This window comes from Juglans microcarpa x Juglans regia, chromosome 4S (assembly GCF_004785595.1).
Source record: "Juglans microcarpa x Juglans regia isolate MS1-56 chromosome 4S, Jm3101_v1.0, whole genome shotgun sequence".
NCBI lineage: Eukaryota > Viridiplantae > Streptophyta > Magnoliopsida > Fagales > Juglandaceae > Juglans > Juglans microcarpa x Juglans regia.
The window spans coordinates 10,499,158-10,521,277 of NC_054601.1; the positions used below are offsets into that span (position 1 = coordinate 10,499,158).

Sequence of the window (22,120 nt, forward strand, 5' to 3'; positions counted from 1 at the left end):
CAGGACCATCAAAGAGCAAGCTAGGAGCATGAGGTTGCATGTTGGATTATCACCAACATTTTGGGCATATAGAGTTAACACTGCAGTTTATCTTATTAACCATGTGCCATAATTTCCTTTAGAGTGCATATTACTTGAGGAGGTTTGGGGCAGAAAGGAGGTGAAACTTTCTCACTTGAGAGTTTTGGTCATGTTTCATAAGTTCATATTAATTATGATGCTCACAGCAAGTTTGATGCTAAATCGAGAAAGTGTTTCCTAAGATCACAGTGCAAAGTAGATGTTTAAGTAACACAGAGAGTGGGATTTGTTCCACAGTTAGATGCAGAGTTATGTGCCACAAAGTTAATATGAAACCTTGCGATATGAAAATTTGAGCAAGTGGAAGTCAGCAGCTAGGTTAAAGAGTGAGCAACAAGTGGGTATGTCAGTTAAAGAGTGAGCATGATGGTAGCAAGAGATATAAAACTAGACTCATTGTAAAAGGGTCTCAATAAAAGAGAGGCATGAATTTTTCTCTCCACTTGTGAAAATTAAAACAATCAGGTTAGAACTATGAATGGTGGCTACAGATAATTTACATCTTGATCAGTCAGATGTGAAAATACCATTTCTTCATGGTGATTTAGAAGATGACGTAGCTAGATGGGTTCATAGTAAAAGGAAAGGAGAGTCTCATTTGCAAACTGAAGAAAAGCTTTTATGCCCTAAAACAAGCTCTAAGGCAGTGTGGTATAGAAAGTTTTACAAATTAATGTGCAATTCTTGTTACATCAATTGTGATGCAGACCATTGTTGTTAGGTTAGGCATTTTGACAACCACTATATTATTTTATCGTTCTATGCGAATGATATGCTTATTGCAAAGTCCATTATTGAGAAGATCAATAATCTAAATATATAGCTGTCAAAACAATTTGCAATGATGCATTTGAGAGTTGAAAAGCATATCCTTGGTATGAGAGTTATCAGAGACAGAGTCAAAGGCAAATTGAGACTTTCACATGCCATTTATGTTAAAACAATCCTCAGCAGGTTCAATATGGACATCATTTAAAACTTAGCAATGATCAGTCACTAAAGAAAGAAGAGTAGTATGATTATATGATTAAGGTATCCTATGCCTCAACTATTGGCCCTTTTATGTGCTATGGTCTATACGAGACTAAACATTGCCCATAAAGTGGGAGTTATGAGTGGTTACATGAGTATTCCAAGAAAGAGTCATTGGAAGATAGTAAAGTGGATTCTAAGGTACTTGAGGGGTTTTTTAGAGGTGTCTTTATTTACTGAAGTTGGAATGAAACTGTAGTATTATATTGATGCTGATTTAGCTTGTGATACAGATATCTGGAAGAGTACTATAGGGTTTTGTATACACTATAGGTGGTACTGTTGTGTCTTGAGATTCAAACTTGTAAAAGATATGTCTACTACAGAAACCGAGTATGTTGCTGTATTTGAAGCCTTAAAGGAGATGGTTTAGTTATAGAGTTTCTTGGAGGATTTGGACAAGAAGAGTGAGAAGGGTATAATACTTTATAATGACAATCAAAGTGTGCCATATTCCATACCAAGAATCTAACATTTCATTATAGGACCACAAATATTCATATTAAATATCATTTTATTTGATTTCTTCCTAATGATGATTGATTGATACTTGAGAAAATTAGTCGAAGCAAGAACCCTTGACTAGGGTGTTACACTTGAGAAACAAAAGTTAGGTGTAACTTTAGTTGATCTTCTTGCTTAAGAACATGAGCTATGAGCTGCAGGGATGGAGATTTTAGTTTTGGAGGTAGGTGATTGATATTTGTGGATGTAGTGGTAGGAACTCAATTGGTCTTCTATGTGTGAGCTTGTTGTGTTTGTGGCAACTCAGTTTGATGACCCAACCAGACAAGGATCCGTTGCGGTTTTTAGTGTATTTTCAACCGACCCGCCATCTACGCTTTACAGTCTATTGTATTATTCTCTTGTACTGTCGTCTCTCTGCATTTGATTATCATTTAAAATAAAATTCTCTGCAACTCTACGAACATAGGAATGTTTTCGAACCCTACAAACCTTGTGTTGTATGTGATTGATTCTATTTTTTTTCACCCTTTCTTTTATCATTCCTAACAAGATGGAATTTGAAACTTTGAATGAGATTACAATTTCAATTGTTTCTTAATCTATTTATGGAAGAAATCCTCAATAGCATTTTAGATTTCATCCCAAAATTCGATTAATATTTCAATCCAAAACCCTAAAATGTGTACTTAACATAAACATCTAAGGGGAAAAATCACAATTAACTTCACAACATTAATAATCCATTTAGAATAATCTTGTCCGCCATTGAACATCATCCCAACCTCCTTTGATTCTAGCACATCTAAATGAATTGACAAAATTTAAGATAGATTATTACTAAGGGTGTAACCGGTTCGGTTCGGTCTAGTTTTAGACATATTTTAGAATAGAACTGGTATATACTAGTTTTGAGATTTGAATAACCTGTACCGCACCGGTTATACCCCTAAAACGGTATCCGTTTCGGTCTGGTTTTTTCAGTATATTATATAGTATATATAATATAATATATTTTATAGTATATAATAATATAATATATTTTATAGTATATAATAATATAGTGATAATATATTGTAGTATATTATAATATATATTACAATTATATTATAGAACATAGTGATATAGGAATTTAAAATTTAATATTATATTAATTAGTAATTTATCATATAATACAAAATTATTTTATATATAATTATATATAAAAATGATATATAATATAAATCATATAAAAATATATATAATACAATATAAAAATTAAAATATCTAGTCAATCCTGATAGATACTCTTGATCCAATTGATCTTAATGAGGTGGCAGTCACCAAAAGGGGAATCTAGTCTAGGAGGAATGATGTCATTCATGGCAAAGGTTTCAATCATCCTATACTTGTATATCAATAGGCTAAAACATAAATTTTATCTCATAGGGAGGCACTCAAAATATCACAGGAAACAAGTGTCAAGGCTCCAACAGAGGATCACAATTGGTCAAAACCTGAGGAAGAGTATTTTAAGGATAATTGAGATGCGGCTATAAACTCTGAGGGAGGGAGAATAGAAATAGAAGTGCTCATCAAAGATCACCATGGCCTAGTCATTGGAGCCCTTCGTGCTAACAGGCTTCTAAAAGGAAGCCCTTTTGATGCTGAAGCCTATGGACTACTCATAGTAGCTGTCTTTTGCAGAGAGCTTGGCCTGCAGTAGCTCTGTCTTGAGGGGGACTCAAAACAAGTAGTGGACTTGCTAAGAAACCATACTACGAATTGGAGTCTGGGTAGATGCCTTATAGGAGATGCAAGACAAGTGCTGGATTCTTACGCTTTCTGGACAGTTTCACATGCATATGGAGAGGCAAACTTGGTAGCTCACAGGCTAGAAAAGATGCTCTTGGATGCTTAGAAGACTTATATGACATTGAAATATGTCCACCCTGTATTTTTTCTATTGTTGCCAAGCAAATGATGTAACTATCTTGCTTGATTCATTCAGGTTTTGATGTAATTGATGATTATGAATAATAAGATCAGTTTCTCTTCAAAAAAGAAAAAGAAAAATACAATAGACTATAGTGATAATATATAATTATTTATATATGATTTTAAAATTTAATATTATACTAATTAATAATTTATCATATAGTACAAAATTATTTTATATATAATTATATATATTATATATAAAAGTTATATATAATAAAAAAATCATATAAATAATATTTTATACAATATAAAAAATAAGAAATTAATATATATATATATATATGAATTGGTCCGGTCCGGTGTTAGAGAAAGGAAAATCAAAACTAGAGGTTTTGAGAAAAATGGAACTGGTACTGGACTAGACCGAACTCTGTACAAGACCAAACCCACCAGTTCGGTCTGGTCCGGTTTATTAGTTCATCGCTTTTTTTTTACCCCTAGTTATTAGTATTTCAAGCTATTTACATGGAGAGGACGACACTTCAGATAGATGGCGACAATGACTAAGATGGCAACGTCGATTGAGTTGTAAGAGAAGAGAGACAAAAATTGAGAGATCGAGACGAGAGATGGGGAGAGAGAGTCATGGGGAAAAATGGGGCTCTTGAACCTAAATGTGATTCCAGAACAGCATCATATCACTAAATCTTTTTAAAAAATATCTAATATATAGCTTTGAGTATATATATATAATTCGGCACAATACCCCACTCTACACCCACACATCCAAAGCTTCTTCTTGCCACAAGCAAGGTTGACGAATGGATTGGGTACAGATACATTGTCACCAACACTATCAAGAAATGTCCTCAACCTTAATGATAATATATACATATTAAGGTAAGTCTAGCCCAAAGAAAACTAGAGGTATAAACCTGGATGCAAATTTGGGTACTCGACTATACATGGGTTAGTTGAGTACCCAAATTTGCACAACAATCGAGGACGACGTCCCGCTCGAATTTTCACCCGTCCCTCGACCCCCCACATTCGGACGAGGGCACTTGCCCACGTGGGTCGAGACTAAGGCCCGAGACCATAACTCCCCCCCCTAATGTGGGGTGGGGGTAGCGAGACGTGTGTGTAGAGTCCCTAACCTCGATCCACATTCAAGTTCATAATGCAATTTGGGAACCCGTCCAAGTTACCTAAGTGGAGGACCTAGCTTTACCTTATTACAAAAATATGAGTATCCACTTATTTAGGATTTATCAAAAAACCCTTTTAAAGGAGAGGCCTACAAACATCATTTGAAGATCAAAGTTCACTTGCAACTACAAGACTATTAAGCCTATAAGAATTTTCTCGCACAAGAGTTAAAGATACATGTTGTAAATCCACAGCACGAGAAGGGGTATAATCGGTCCGGTCTGTCCATAGAGGGATTTTTGGACCAGATCGAAAATTTTGGTTCACCCTTTTTGCAGACCGGGCTAGACCGATTATCTCAAGGACTAAACCGTTAACTATTGGTCTGGTCGGTCCATTCGATCTATATTTTCTTTTTTATTCTATTTTCTTTTCTTAACAAATTAATTAAATGATAAAAATTATATAAAAGAATAAATTAAAATTAAGTGACATTTTTAACGTGCATTATCTAATATTAATAAAATAATTAATTACAATTATATTGATGATGTTACTAACTTCGTACTCCATAATCAATACCTAACAGAATGTGTATGAAATTATGATAGTTAATACGTAATGACCTATATTAAAATTTTAATATTTCATATATGGCTAATAAATAATTGTACATTGGATATTTCATCAATGTAACTTAAGTATCTTACAAAAAATGTACCTAACTGTTTTATTTAAGAGTAGATACTAGACAATGTACTATTGCATATAAATATATAATGTTATGATTTATCATGTATTCATAATTTCATATAATATATTAGTTAATATTTAATAGTACATTTAGTATTATATATGATCAATGATTATATGTTAGGTGAAAATTATATAGTTAAGTTATACAACTATTATATAAAATACTATATAAAAATCATTAAAAATATGTATATTAATTCGAATCGTATAAAGTAGGGCTGTACAGAAATCGATGAGACCAGCCGTCTCTTACATGGACCGGCTGCCGAAGTCTTGGAACCGGCCGAAATCGATAGGCCGGCGGTATAAAATTAAGGAAGCCGACGCCAGCTGATTCATTTTCAGTCTGAACCAACCTAAACTGTCAAATCGGCTAATTATATATATATATGTTTTTATATTATACATATATAAAACGACGTTGTTTTAGTTATGAGTTTTATAAAAAATAAAAAATAAAAATAAAAAAGGTAAAACGGTGCCGTTTGGCTTAAACGTTAGTTTTCTCCCTCCTAGTTGGCCGGTTCGGCCAGTTCCGAAGCAGTCCAAATACCATCGGTGCTACGTCGATTTTAGACCAAAACTGTACTGAATATGCCGATTTTCAACCCTAGTATAAAGAAACGTAGCCGACGGTGAGCACCGTCTATCTTTTTGAAAAAACAAAAAACAAAGTGGTTGGTATCCTGGCAAGGCTCTTTTTTTTTTTTTTTTTTTAAACTAAAATGGGATGATATCATTTTCGCATTCTTTCCACAAATACTGGTTAAAAAAAAAAAACTAAAATGGGATGATATCATTTTCGCATTCTTTTCCACAAATACTGGTTGTAAAAGTCTCCATTTCCAGTAAGGTCTAGGGCTTGAATCTCTAGTGTGCGTAAATAATCTTTTAGGAGGCATCGGATTAGATGATTTTTCTCTTAAATTATTCAAATTGTACTTGCAAGAAAACTTATTGTCAAGGACTTATGCATCTCCAAAATTATTCGGTACACTGTTTCCAACACCAGGTGTCCATAATTTTTTTTTTTTTTTTCCTCAAATGGATTTGACCTACCCGACATCATTCCATTACTTATTAAGTTTGTTTTTCAACTTCTGTTATTTTTTATTGTATCCAACTTTAATTTTATGTTTATTTCATATTTTTTTTCTAACAATTAAATATATTCTATTTTTAAAACACATTATTTTATAAACTATTTTTCCTTTTCTTTTTTTATGAAATTTTATGTGATTTTAAATTATAGTTATAGTTTTTTATTTTATTGTATTTTTAGTTCTTAATAGTTTTTGCTAAGATAACTTGTTGACCGTGCATATTTATTAAAGAGATTACCATGTTTGGAGAGGACATGTATCCTTCCTTAATTGCAATATTTTCCACATGATTTCTGCCATCGAGATCTTTTCCACTTGGCACCTAAACCATGGATCAATTTAGAACTTTTAAAGCACTCAGTCAGTTTGAAAAACGCTTAAATTCCAGGGATCTAAATAGTCAATTTTCTTTTTGACTAATGCTGGTTTATTGGTACTAAATTCTACTAATGCTGGATACAAACGTACAAATCTTCAAAAAATTAGAACCCACCATAAAAATGTGATTTTTTTTTTTAAAAAATTCAGAATATATGGTGCAACAGAAGGGTGCTTAAATTGCATACGAAATGGTGCTTAAATTCAGTATACATGGTGCTGTATACTCGACTATTTATTTCCGGCCTGTTCATACGAAATGGTGCTTAGCATATCTAGTTTTAACGACATTTATCAATTGGAAAATGAGAAACTCAATATTATTTTGTTTATGTTGGCTCTTCTTTCTTCATAAATCACGTAGTTTAACCTGGTTTAATGGTGCCACTGTCCAGTGCCCACCATCTGGCCGGGTGTGCCTGCCATCTCCACCTCGCACATGTAACGATGGGATTTCATTGGGGGAAAGTAGACAAATACAAGACAATTTCACAAGAAGATCAACTTCTAGAATATAATGAACAGAAGTAAGGATCGATTCCAATGGACGCCATTACAGAGCCGAAGAGGTCCTAAAGGCAGGTTCAGGAACGACCTCCTCTTCATTGAAGCTCCAGAGATCAGCCACAACGCTTTTTTGAGCAGTACTGGGGGGCTGGTGGTGCCGATTGGCCATCATAGTACGGAGTCTGATAGAATTTCATGAAATTCTCGTACTCTATTAGCTCTTCAGACAGCTTCTGCACCTCTCTCTCTTCCTCCTCGGTTTTGTTAACCACTTTCTCCTCCTCTTCAGCTTTCGCCTCCTGGTCATTAGCGCAAACCAACGCTGTCGATGGATAAGTATTGTAATTTCCAGAAACAATGGTTGGGTCAGTGTTCGGTTCCCCAACAGACTCAAACCCATTATAACCGACTCCTCCAATTTGGTTCAGATCATAACCGAACCCAAAATCCGAACCTCTTGAATATTTATTGTTCAAGTCAGCATTGTCCCGGAGATGATGATCAGGGAAACTGGGGACGCTTCGAACAAAGGGCGGGTTATAGTGATTTTGGTTTTGGGAGGTGGTAGTGAAGTAGCAGACCTCGTTCTCGTCTTCGTTGGGGAAATTAACTTTGGCTTTCTTTCCACGGATCTTCCGGGCCTCTCGATCGTAGGCTCGGGCCGCTTCCTCGGCGGTGTTGAAGGTGCCGAGCCAGACGCGAACTCCTTTCCTCGGATCGCGTATCTCGGCGGCCCATTTACCCCATGGGCGTTGCCGAATCCCTCTGTAGAGGTTCTTCCTCTGCCTCTTCGACGGCTTCTCAGCTTCTCCACGAACATCACCTGTTTATATAAAGCTCACGCTCAGAACCTCGCTTCACTTCTCTTGTTTTGAAAAAATTAGGGATAAATTACATTTGCTAATCCCTCTGTACAGTAAAGGAAGGGTATGTACCTGAAGGAAGCTGCGCTCGTTTGAGTGGGGATGAGACATCCTCGACGACTGGACTCATATTTGACTCGAAGGGGTTGAGCTCGGCGTTGGGCAAGAGATCAGAGGCGGGGATGAGATTGGCTAGGATAGCACCGCCACACATTCTTAAATCGAAATAATAAGTTTGAATCGTGAGATTTATGAAGGGTTTTAGGGAAGATAATACAAGGGGGTTCTCTTTCAGACGATAATGAAAGGATTGCTAATAGGAAGAAAGATGATGTCAAAACTCAAAAGAGGATGGGGCTTTTGTAGGGGTTAGAAGTGCGTTAGAGCACTGGTGGATGTGATGGAAACTTCATGGTCACCTTTTTATTTTTTATTTTTTTTTAAATTATTATTATTTAAATTTATTTATTACTGGATAATTATTAAAACAGTTTATCATTTTTCTCATTTATACTTTGTCCAAAAAAAATTACATAAAGATAATCTTAAAAAGATGTAGTTCATTATATTTTAAAATTATTTTTATTATAAAATACATTTAACGGATTACATTAAATTATATCATTTTGTAAGTTTATTTTTAAAAAATATCTTTGTTTCTATATAACTTCTCCTTTTAGATATATATGTTTTTATTTAAGCCTAAGGAATCTTGATCATGTACATTATTGTCAAAACAGAATTTCCTTATTGAAATTTAAGTATCAATGTTGTAAAAGTTGAGAACTGTGGCCTGATTCGTAAAAACCTAAAAATACATATACTGATTTTATAATAAAAAATGCTAAATACACGTACGAATGCACAATAACATACAAAATGGAGATGTAAACAGTGCAATAAACAGAGAAGTACTCCTGTCCTCCATTTTTCAGTATTTGTGTAGATGATGCCCATGTTTGCATCACTGAACTTGGATTCATTTAGATTACGTTTGGTTGTAAAATTCAGTTGAATTCAATTTAATTTTAAGTTAAATCTAACATTCAAATATCTAATTCTCAAATTACTAAAGTCATCTCAACTCAAAATCTCTTTACATATAAGTCTCATAACTTTTTTCAACTTAACACATCTTTATATGTGAGACCTACAATTTTATTGAATTTTCTATAAAAATTATTAAATTCATTTTAACATCTAAATACACTTTAAACTCAATTTAAATAGATTTCACATAACTCATTCTATTACTATTTATAAAAAATTAAATTCAACTAAATTCAACTCAACAACCAAACGCAATATTACCGCCAATAATTGTAAGTGCAGCGTCAGTACCAAGCATGCAAGACATGTTATAGGAAATAGAAGTAATAGAATGAATAAAGTTCCTCTAAAAAAAACTTGTTGATCTCTTCATTCTCTTTAGAGATCAAGAGACCTTCACTCTTTCCCAAAGGGAACGGGGCCCCTCCCCCTCCCCCTCCCCCTCCCCCTCCCTACCACTCTTCTTCTCCCACTTGCGCTTTCTTTTCCGAACTTTTTCTCTATCAAGTGGGAAATCATGTTTGACGTCTCGCCTTCCGAACGTCAATTTCGTATACTCGCCGTACCACTATACTCCATAGGTACCGATCTATAAGATAGATCAAGAAACGTCATCGTCTTACCAACGCGTGAGCCCCATACACCATCGTTGCTCCCGTACTTCAACCACTGTACCTACGACATTGACGGTTTTTTTTTCTCAAAACGGTGTTAGAAAGTAATGATATACATGCAATAAATTGTTATAAAATAAAGATATTTTTATAAAATTATATTATTTTTAAAATAACTTTTATTTAAAATATAATTGTGTAAAGTGTTGTATAATATATTGTTTGTATATCATTATTCAATGTTAAATACAATGGTACAAAATGCAACTGTCATGCTATTCTCTTAAAAATAAGTGGATCTATTATAAAAAAAATTAATTTTTTTATATAAATTATTTATTTTTTTTTTTAAAAAAAAAATTATGTGACATTTATAAAAACCATTTCTTATATTTAAAATACGTACAACCATATTGAATTCCAACCAACACTTGCATCGGTAGAACAGCCGGTCCTCATTTTGTGTTGCCGGCATCGTGGTTTTCCACCACTGACTATCCTATTATATTCTTATTTTGGAAAATATACTTATTCTCATCTTTATTTTTAATTTTATGTACTCTTTAAGAATTTGAAAAATAGAATCAGGTGCGAGTTTTACCGAAACCATGTGAAAGAAACCAGCAGCGCCGCATAGAGCTCGTGGAATTCCCAACCGGTTTGTCCCTATATTTTTCTTTTTAGTATATTTGTTTGTCGGTATAATTGGACTTTTGACAAAAAAACACGCATTTGTCAGTTTGGACTATCGAAAAAGGTAACTTTTTGAAAATAACTTTTTTTTTATTTAGTGATTAGGTATATATTTTTAAATAAATATATAATTTTTTTATTTTAAAAAAATATCTTAATAATTTAGAAAAGGGTAAAAGAAAAAAAAAGGCAAAAAAAAAAAAAAAAATTAGCTTATCGGTAGAGGAATACCTGTGTACGTAACATTGTCCTAAGATCGATTTTATCTTTTTATTTATTATTATTTATTTCATGATTAAAAAAATATTTTTAATGAATTTGTAACTTTTTTAGTTTTTTTAAAATATTTTTAAAAAAATGAAAAAAAGAAGTGCTTCTTGCATTATCGGTAAAGGAAAATGTTAGTTTGTCCATTCAATTTGACCATATGTGTATTTAATTTTTGTTTTTATTTAATGATTAAGAAAATAATTTTTAGTGTATTGAGATATTTTTTTTAAATATTTAAATATAAAATATAAAAAAGAAAATAAAAATACACATTTACACTATCGGTCAAATTGAATTGACTACTTTAGGCAACAGAATAGCTCAACTCATCGGTACAGTGTTCTACCCTAACAATGTCCTTCACGAAATTATGAAATTCAGTTGTCCCAACTAGCCAGTCCTCGTTTGTTTTAATATTTTATTTAAAAATATATTTTTTAAATATTGTTTTTATTTTAAAATTTAAAAAAGTTAAATTATTTATTTTATTTTTTAAAAGAATTTATAAAAGTTAGAATAATTATATAAAATGAGTTGCGAAAACAAATCCATTTTACTTTGGAAAATGTTAGATCTCTGGCTGGGATCTAGCAATTTATTTCTATGTGTTTTTCTAAATTTTTTTAAAAATTTTCAGGATTTTAAAAAAATAAAAAATCATAATACTATTAGAAAGTATTTTCTTAATCACGAAATAAAATAAAAAATTATAAAAAATAATAGGGAAGTATTTTTTAATGGTTTTTTTTTTTTACTTGTTGATTAAAAAAATATTTTTTTAATGATGTTTTAAATTTATTTTATTTTTTTTAAATATTTAAAAGTATTAAAAAATCTATATATAAAATATCTTAAGAAAACACATGTAAAATAATATTACACCCCACTAATAGGAGATGTAGCATTGTCCTTTTACTTTATATGGTTGCATTTGATGTTGAGATGAGTTGAATTAAGTTAAATTATGAATAATAATATTTTATAGATCATATTAAGGTAGATTTAACTTTTTTAAATTGAAATGAATTTAATTTTTTTAAGTTAAAATATATAAAATAGATTGAGATGAGTTTAATTTTCTTATGAAAAATTACAAAAATAATATGCTTATTAATGATTGATTTGAGATGAGTTGAATTTATCCAAAGACCAAACACATCCCTTTTGAGTCAGACTACTATGCCGCCTAGAATAACTCGTTCAATTTGACCGTTAGGTTAAATGTGTATTTTTATTTTTTTCTCATTTTTTTAACATATTTAAATCTTTTTTTCTTTAGAAATAACTTTTTTAATCATTAAAAAAATTAAACACAAACGGTAAAAATGAGGGGCAAAGTGGGGTACCAAACCAGCAGCACTATAACGCCCCTGCAAAAGCCCCCTGCCTTCATCTTTCTTTAACCAGAGTCCAGACGTCATCTTCCTTGCAACGATCCTTTCTTTACTAGAGAATTCCCTCAGTTATCTTCTCTAAAGCCGTTCAAAAGTCTCACTCCCTTACACGAATCAAACTAATTGTTACGCTTTAAGAATGAGCAGCAATGCTATCATCGCAGATTTCATCCCTAATCGTGGAGATATCCGCCGCATCTACGCCTCTGATCTCTGGCCCAAACTCAACTCCTTCGAGTCAAATCTGAGTCCACTCCTCCACGATGTCTCAGCCCCACTAACAGCAACCCAGCTCCCTTCAGGTACAAAGCCTTTACTGTACAGGGGGATTATCATATTTTTTTTTCCATAATTTTTTAAAACAAGAGAAATGAGGTTCTGAGCCTGAACTCTTTATATAGAGGTGATGTGCATGGAGAAGAAGAGCCAGAGGAGCCATCGAAGAGAGGTGAAGTCCGAACAGAGGAGGACAAAGTGGTTAACAAAGTCGAGGAGGAAGAGAGAGAAGTGCAGAAGCTATCTGATGGGCTAATGGAGTAAGAGAACTTCATGAAGTTCTTTCTGGAGCTTCGATGACGAGAGCTTCGGCTCTGTAATGGCGTCCATTGGGATCGATCCTTCTTATTTTTATTTTTTAATTTCCCAGGCATCAAGTACTGTAAATACTAAATTCGGTGGAATTTTCAATTTTATGGTTCTCTTATTAATTAGTTCTTCTTTTCAATATATATTTTTTTTAAACAAAAGAATTTTCTAATTAGATCAATGTATGTTGAGTGTGACAATATATAGAATCGTAAATTGGCATTGAAGGCTCTCCAGACTACCATCGAGCCCACTTTTGTCTTTGTGTTGTAGGTAGCAGGATCTTGACTCGGGTTGTTAGAACTTAGTCGCAATGTATAGAAACACGTCATCAACAGTGACACAATCTAGAAAATTTCTATAGATGCAATGTGTCCTTCGTATGTAGGTGACAACACATTCTCAAACAACTCGAGAACAAGAAGCATCATCAAAGAATATGGAAGTAAGATTCGTAGAAATGGACCAGGTCGTCAGGAATTGACCACAAAGGTGGAGACACTTCCAAAGGAAAATGATATCATGAGGATGGACGCCAACAGATGAGTCGAAGACACTGAATTGAGCCACAATGAGCAAGCTAAGTCGTGAAGAGCCGGAGGAAGAAAGAAAGAAGATGCAACACGAGTTGCATAGCCTTATAGACAAGTATGAGGAAATGGAAAAGAAGATGGGCGCCTCATTGTCGATGGACTAGTTACTCATTGGCACAGACCTAGCTTACAATGCATAGGTGATGGTTGCGTCGTTGCCACTGAAACCCAGGGTCTCCCAAATTGACACGTATGATAGGTCTAGGGACCCCTTTAAGTACCTAAAAACTTTAAGGTTAATATGACCCTACATGATTTTCTGGGGAAATTGCTTGCAGAGCCTTCTTACTAATCTTGAAGGGGGCTGCGAGGAGATGGTTTCGATCATGGCTGACCGGGTCGATCGACAGCTTTGGAGAATTGGCCTGCCTATTCCTCATACTCTCAATGGCCAACAAAAGGCGAAAACGCCCAGCTGCTTACTTCTTGATCGTCAGACAAAAGGAGGATGAAAGTCAGAAAGCAATACAATGCAGGAGTTCATAGACCATGCTGATAGTTTCATCAATGCCGAAGACGTGCTCCTGGCCTTGACGGCGCCTAGGAAGATCGAACTGGAACAGGCTGACAGAAAGACCAAGGCGTCGGGTAAAGCCAAGTTCCCCGAGAAGACTAAGGGGGGACAACAAGACAGAAGGCAGGAAGAGCACCCCCTAAAGGCCCGGGATCCTGATATGACCGAGTCACACTGTCCATATAGGAAGAAGACAAACTGAGTACCTAGGAAGCAAACAACCAATACAAAGTTTGCCTTTATTGCACCTATCACCTAACCAATACTCACAATATCGAGGACTTCATCTCCCACAATATGAGAAGGGAAGAGGTGGGGCACCCTATTGCCGCCTAGTGCTTTACCGATAGGAGAGGGGAACGAGAATGCAGTCGAGGAAGGTTCGATAGGTCGAGGAGAAGAGAAAGCTTTAGAAGACGGCAGGTGGAGCTAGAGCCACCGTAGAATCTCCCTTGGACGCCAGCCCACAAAAACAACCTCAGTACGAGATTAGAACCATCACTAAGGGGTTTGTCGACGACAGCCCGACTTCCTTTGACAAGAAAGCACACACAGAAGAGCGCGGTACAAGGAAGTGTACCTGGCTGATCATCGCCCGCCTAAGCAAAGAAGGAACACCAACGCACCTTCATCTCCTTCGGAGACGAAGACGAGGAGGGAATCCTTTACCCTTGTTCGCATAAAAATATATCTACAAGTGCACATAATCGTAATAAGTAGTAAAATATTTTAAAGAAAATAGATATCGAACCTATGGAGAATAATTATGCTATTGAATACTGAAATTGACTAAATTAAATACTATTTAAAAAATCAAAATTTTAATAATGGTTTATCTATTAAACTAAAGAAAAGAAAATTAAAATTAAGATTTTAAAAATAATAAGAATAGATCTAAAGCATTTGATTTCACCTAACAAATCCCACATAACTTATTATTCCTTGTTATAGAATCCCAATTATCTAAAGTTCATGATAAAAATTCCTTAATTATTTAATATTTTATCTCGAATAATACCAAAAATATCTCAAACTAATAATTCTATATCTCTATGTGAATTTAACTAATTGGAGACCCATTATCTAATTTAACTCCCTCACGGCGAAGTCACCGCAGATCTAGTCTCTCAACTGCCCAACCGCACTAACTTCCCATTTAGAGTTAATAGGCGGGTCTAATCTTTCGGTTGCCAGATCTTTCTCACGGTGAATCTACAGTGGGCTCATATTCACAGATCATCTGAGACCACCTCAATATCTAAACGGAGTCTAAAATTGTAAATATCATTTCTCTTTAAAAAGAGGCGATGTATGTTACATGCTCCAACATTGAACACTGAAGCATTTTTCGTATGAAGTTTATAAATATTACACAAGGATTTCACATGCATGCTTAAACTCTTTCAGTTATTTCTAACATAAATACCATTTACATGAAAGTCTATATATGCATGGATTGATGCATTAGTGCTATAATGAAAGGGTCAACAATCAAACATTAATCTTGAACTAGCGTATGGATGTGTTGTGATATCCTATATGATAAGAATAAATGTAAGTAGTGCATGAGATCTCACATTACTTTGAAATGAGAAATTCTTGCTCTTTATAGGGTTTGAATGGGGCTCCAATTGTATCATTGACTAGTCATTTTAGAGTATAGACCATGTAGTTTGGCCCTTCTATTGGGGCGTTACAAATAGTATCAGAGCCTATCTCAACTTGGCCCTTCTATTGGGGCGTTACAAATAGTATCAGAGCCTATCTCAACTAGAAATGTTGGACTTGAGCCGTGTCACCTACGACAACAGTAATGCCTTGTACCCAGAAGGGGCCGGAGAGTTACTATCTGACACCTAAAATCATCTCTTCAAAATATAAATAACATTTTCACATATTCCATAAATATGAATTCACCTATTCCCACCAAATATATATACAATCCTCACAAAATTTTCAATGAAATAACCCAACAAGACAAATTCACAACTCCACAAATTCTCCATAATAATAATAATAAATCTCTTAGCAAATTAGATCAACATAATAACAACAACATCTACACTAAATAAATTTCCCTCATAACCAAAGTATACATAGGCACTCAATAAATAATCCACAGCTAACCCCGCCTATACTTCCTAATCTTTGTTCTCAGCTATGTCATCAAAATCATTTGAAAGTATTATGAAGATAACGAAGTGAGTTATCAACAATTTAGTAAGTAAAGAACATATACCAATATATAAAACATGAACATTTACAGAGTATATGATGCAAAACACAATATTTTCAGTGCTAGCATGCATAACAAAACATGTTAATAAAGTTAATAGAGCGCTAGTTCAAAATATTTATATTCCAAAGTCCTTTGACATAGCATAAACTAAGTATCATCATCATATCATATCAGAGCATCATATCAGAACATGAGTATGTTTAATCCCTGTGGTAGAGTTGTGCTATCCCCGGTGGCCAAACGGGGTAGAGACAAAAGTGAATCTTCCCCTTATCATTCTCGGAGCTCTGAGTGTGCACACAAAAAAGACTACACAAAAGCCATTTTATTTTCAAAATGGTTGCACTCAGAGACAGAAAAGTTGGTACCAACTCAAACTGAGGCCAAAATTTTACATCCGTGGTGAGGTCGAAGCAGAGCATAACATAAACAGAATCAGAATGCCATGCCAAATGTTTTCAGATGATTTATCATATCAAAAGAAAAATGCAAGGCGGTTTAAAATAATTTTCACATATCCAAAATAAAACGATCTAAGAGCATTTTTATATAAATATGCACAAATATCAAATTTAATAATCGTTTTTTTTGCACAGTTCAGAAATATAATGACAAAAGTTACTCATGTCTATACCAATTATGACAGAAAATACTCTCTCTTTTATATAAATTTCATGCAAAATACATAATTGAGGTTGTTTTCAAATTTCTTTCCAAAATAAAATATGCATGTTTTTCCTAAAATCAACCACAGAACAATAGTTTTATATAAAGTTTGGTATCGAAACCCTACTTACCTGACTCTTCAATTTTTCTGAATACCCTCACAATGGTGTCAATAAAAATTGTTTGTCACCTAGACATAATTCATACATACTATAAATCAACACAAAATAAGCTATAGCATCTAAAATAAACGTCACAACTAAACTACTTTACGACAATAATTTCCATATTTCAAATTCTTCTAACTCAGTTACTACTAAACCACAAAGTGATTTTCCGAACATCTCCTATTTAAGGCATTCTCAGTTAAATTCTCTTTTTAGCCTAACCCACTACCAAATATTATAGTGGTGTTCTACGACAATTAAAATCAATCTAACTTAAAAATCTAATCCATCAGATAATTAGCCCACTTAAGATATATATATAAATATATATATATATATATATATTTTAAAATAATACAAAACCAAGGCCAATTTAAAAATACATGTCTAACTTAATAATCTCTTAACATAAAACTCAACTCAAACACAAGTCCAATATACATCGAACCCAAAACCAAAAACCCATGTGAACAACCTAGTAAAAAGAAAAAAAAAATTAGCTAACACATTAAGGTGAGTAAGGTAATTAAAACTTTAAAGCTTACCCTTTGTAAAGAAAATAAGGTTACGGAATGAAATACACACACACACATATATATGAATAATGATAGGGTTACTACCCATCTATTACTCTTTTTGTATTTGATTTTTTTTTTAATTTTTTTCTTAATGATTGAGGATGTTAAAAAAATACTTAAAAGAAAATTATAAAAAAAAAACTTGAAATACACTTTGGTAGTAGATGAGTAGTAATAGGGTAGTAAGCCTATCACTATCCTATATATATATATATATATATATATATATATAAATATATATTTATATCTTCCTTTTGAATTTGAGAGCAATACGTAATGAGAAGGAAAAGAAAAAAAATGTTGGCTACAATGGTGTACTAAGAAAGGAACAACGCCGTTTGAGGGGACTCTTGGAACAATGACTGGTGGTTCGAGATAGGGCTCACGGTGGCTGGGTGGTTGCTTGAGGTTGGCAAGGGCTGCTTCTGATGTGCATGGAGGAGCTGTGGTTGTTGTGTTAATGGGGAGGCTCGCAGACAAGTGTTGGACAGTGGGTGGCTTACGGCTGAGTATAGTTGAGCAGCGGTGCAACCATGGTGGGCGGTGCAAGGGTGGAGTTAGGCTGAGGAGCAAGAAAACAGCTTGGTCTGTTTTCACTTCCTAAACTAGAGGACACGGTGGAGAATGTCTTACGTCATTGTGGTGTTCTTCCATGGGTTTGGGTCGCGGTATATATTAACTATGGAGGTGGCCGTGCACTTGGGTTGTTTTCATGGTGGTTCACGTACGGCGCACTAGAGACCAAACAGGACAGTGTTTAGTGTAAAGAAAAAATTGGTGAATTGGTAAACCTGACTGCATCGATGATGGGTTTGGTTCGGTCCGATACCGATTTTATAATTTTCAAAACTGGTTAAAATGGGTCCGGTTCCGATTTTCTTTTTTTTAACACCGGACCGGACCGGTTCATATATATATTTTAATTTTTTATATTATATAATATATTGTTTTTATATGATTTTTTATATTATATATAATTTTTATAAATAATATATAAAAAATAATCTTTTATTATACGATAAATTACTAATAAATATAATATTAAATTTTAAAATCATTTATCATTATAGTCTATTGTATTAATAGTATATTATATATACTATTAATAGTTAATAGTGATATTATAAAATATAACTGTAGTCTATAATACAATTATAATATATATTATAATATACTACAATATATTCTACAATATATTATCATTATATTATTATATACTATATAATATACCGAAAAAACTAGAAGTATCGATTTAAGGGTGTAATTGGTGCAATATCGGTTCTTCAAATCTCAAAATTGGCATATACCAATTCAGTTATAATATATGTCCAAAATTGAACTGAACCGAACCTGTTACACCCTTAACAGTGTCTCACGTGGTCCGTTCTGGAGGTTGACGTCATGTGTGGTGCAGGAATGGTGGCTTGCATTGCGGCTGTGGGTGACTTGGGTCACGACAGGAAAGGTTGCTAGCCTTGCTACCGTGGCTGGAGATGTTGCTGAGCTTCACTATGTCGTGGCTAGAAATATCTATCTGGTGGTGGCTGAGGGAGCAGTGGGTAATGGTGCTCGGTTTGTTGCTGGACTCGATTAGGCTCGCTGCCTTTGTGGGTGGCAGTTGGTTATGGAAACTTGAGGGGGCAACAATACTAATTTGAGAACAGAGAGAGATAAAAATGAGGGAGAGCATTTGTTGAAAGAAATGAGGACGTGGGTAACGAAAGGGAAAAATTGTTAAGGAACTCTTGGAATGCAGATATGAAATCTCATGAGAAGGGGAGAAAGCTTTGGGGAAAAGAAGAGGGGAGAGGAAACTCTTAGGACTTAGGAGAGGGGGAGAAAAGAGAGAGAACAAAAAAACCACTTATTAGAAACGACACCCTTTTTCTCAACTATTGGACTTCTCTACGGCCTGAGTCAAGATTGGGCCTGGGTGTTACACGTGCATGCCACCTCATTCCATGCGTATAGCCCATGACCCTATTTTTAAAAGTTGGCATAGCGCTCGACACAAACGCGGATTTTCTATGTCAGTATAATGGAGGATGATACACTAGTACCACAAACAATCTCCCATCAATTTTTCATGTCCGTTTTGCAAAAATGTTGTCCTCCGAACATTGACGTGTCAGAGTAAAGCAAGTTTACAATTTTTTTTTTCAAGAGCACAAGGTCACATAATTTCCTACTTCCAATATCCTCAGTACGAGTTCAGGCTATACAAAATCTTCAACGAAACTTTTCCTGGCTACTTTTATAAGCTTGGGATGAGGGTTTCAAACAATAAATTTTCTTTTTCATCAGTCACTATTCACTATACACATCCCACATCCTATAAAAAAATAAAGACAAAATTGTGGGGTGTATAGGTGAATATTGGTTGATCCATAGCAAAACACTTCAAACAAATTATATGGATCAATGGGTCTATATTTTTCTTCATCTGAGCATCCATGAATTAATAGTTAAAAAACAATGCTTGATATTTTGAACTTTGGCTAACTATATATTGAATAGTAGTTCGAAAAGAAATTAGAAAATAGAGCTAGCTGTATGCCAGGACTGCTAATTCTGGAATATAATGCACGTTGTTGACGATCTCCTCTTGGTGTCGTGCAAACAAGTAAATACTAAAAAATATAGGACTTGAATTTCACCTGCTTATAAAAAGGCCATGCATTTGTCTCCCCTCCATCGCACCCACATCCTCTGTTCTCTTCTGTCTATACGCAACTCTAGAAATGGCTTCCGCACGCTTCTTGTGTTCTACCTCTATCCTTCTGTTGTCACTACTCGTTATTGCCTCTGCTGCCGATTATGGATATGTCCCAAAACCAGACTACGGGAATCCCAAACCCGAAGATAATAAGCCTCTCCCCTCAAAACCTGACTTTGAGAAACCAGAACCCGAAGGAAAGGATTACAATCCTCTTCCCACAAAGCCAGACTTTGAGAAACCAAAACCCGAAGAGAACGATTATAAGCCTCTTCCTACAAAACCGGAAGGAAATGATAAACACCTCCCCACAAAACCAGAATACGAGAAACCAGATCTTGATGGAAAGGATGAGCTATTCTCATCGCTCATCGGTATTCAAGGGCTTGTATTATGCAAATTAGGCTCCACGTATGTTCCACTCAAAGGTAAACATCTCTCTCTCTCTCTCTCTCTCTCTCTCTCTCTCTCTCTGTGTGTTTCTTTTGGTGAGATTTCATGGTCGTAAATTATACGGAAGATTGCATTCGTTTCAGTCAGTCATTTTCCCATTATTTTTTTATAAATGCAGGAGCCGTGGCAAGGATAACATGCAAAGCTGTTGATGAGAGAGGGTACGAGGAAGTTCCCTTATCCGTATTAAGCAATGAATGCGATGCAAAGGGTTACTTCCTGGCAACATTATCTTCTTCCTTTCTTAAGGAAAACTGGAAGATAAAAGAATGCAAGGCATTCCTAGAACATTCTCCCCTGAAAACATGTAATGTTCCTATTGATGTTAACCATGGAATCACTGGTGCTCTCCTTTCGTCTTACCGCATTCTCAATGACAATCATATGAAGTTATACTCTGTGGGGCCTTTCTTCTACACCTCTGAAACTCAGTCACTCCCTAATGGTTATTAGAGGGCGACATTCTTGATTCGTTTTTTGTTTTGCTTTTGTTTCTGTATTGATTTGGTTTGTGGTCTGGGAATGTGATCATTGTATTGAACTCTTGTGTATTATTGATTTTATTTTTGGTGATCAGAGGATAATGCCTCTGCCATTTGAGAGATTTGTAATGAGATTTATTGAATTAATAAGTTAAGGGATTACTTAAGCATGCTGATCAGTTTTCTTATCTTCCATTTGATATAGATGATGAGATGCACATTATAAAGTATTGAGCCATGTCATTAAATTCTGCATTAAAAAATGTTTAATAATTAATGGATTACTTCAAACTTAAAAAATGTTTAATATTTATTCACTTTTTATAAAGTGGGATATACATTAAGTAAACTCCTAAATAACAATAGAGAGATTGACAAAATAGTAACCCTTACGACGGAGGGAATGAGAAATGAAAGTTGCAGTCGTGAGTGTACAAGAATATTGCAATCATTTGAAAAAAAGTGAATAAATATGAGACCTACATAAAAAAGATAAATTTTTTAATAATGGACTCTATTTTTTTTCAAAATAATTACACGGCGCTTACGCACTCCACGAATGTATGTAGCATTACTCGGTTGGAATTCAATCGTTTCACTATAAATTAATTTTAAAAAGGAAATAAATTGAAAATAAAATAAAAGAGGATTAAAAATAAAGAAAATAGCGTACTATCTTGCATAGGAGGGGAAAGAAATTAAGGGATAAAGTGGTATATAATATTTGATATTTTGAGAAGAAAAATAAATTGGAAAGTAAATATAAACAGCCCTGAACAAGGTTTATTGAAGTTAGAGAATTTTCTATTTGAAGAAATTCTTGGGTCTAATTCATCTCATTAAAATTAGTTC

At 34.2% G+C, this 22,120-nt stretch overlaps 2 protein-coding genes and 1 long non-coding RNA gene across 3 annotated transcripts; 2 read left to right on the forward strand and 1 right to left on the reverse strand.

The window, feature by feature from the left end:
* Positions 1–7,317: 7,317 nt before the first annotated feature.
* On the reverse strand, positions 7,318–8,619 carry LOC121263867 (ethylene-responsive transcription factor RAP2-2-like). The gene is made up of 2 exons (XM_041166950.1): positions 8,327–8,619; positions 7,318–8,214 (listed from the first exon to the last, which is right to left on the reverse strand). The coding sequence occupies exons 1-2, from the start codon at positions 8,466–8,468 to the stop codon at positions 7,505–7,507; spliced, it is 852 nt and encodes a 283-aa protein (XP_041022884.1). The 5' UTR covers positions 8,469–8,619; the 3' UTR covers positions 7,318–7,504.
* Positions 8,620–12,241: 3,622 nt separating this feature from the next.
* LOC121262772 lies at positions 12,242–12,991 on the forward strand. Its single transcript, XR_005940168.1, has 2 exons — positions 12,242–12,593; positions 12,679–12,991. It is a non-coding gene; the product is annotated as an uncharacterized LOC121262772 (long non-coding RNA).
* Positions 12,992–20,288: 7,297 nt separating this feature from the next.
* LOC121263534 (proline-rich protein 3-like) lies at positions 20,289–21,432 on the forward strand. The gene is made up of 2 exons (XM_041166478.1): positions 20,289–20,761; positions 20,905–21,432. Exons 1-2 carry the CDS (start codon positions 20,359–20,361, stop codon positions 21,237–21,239), a joined length of 738 nt encoding a protein of 245 aa, XP_041022412.1. The 5' UTR covers positions 20,289–20,358; the 3' UTR covers positions 21,240–21,432.
* The last annotated feature ends 688 nt before the right edge of the window (positions 21,433–22,120 follow it).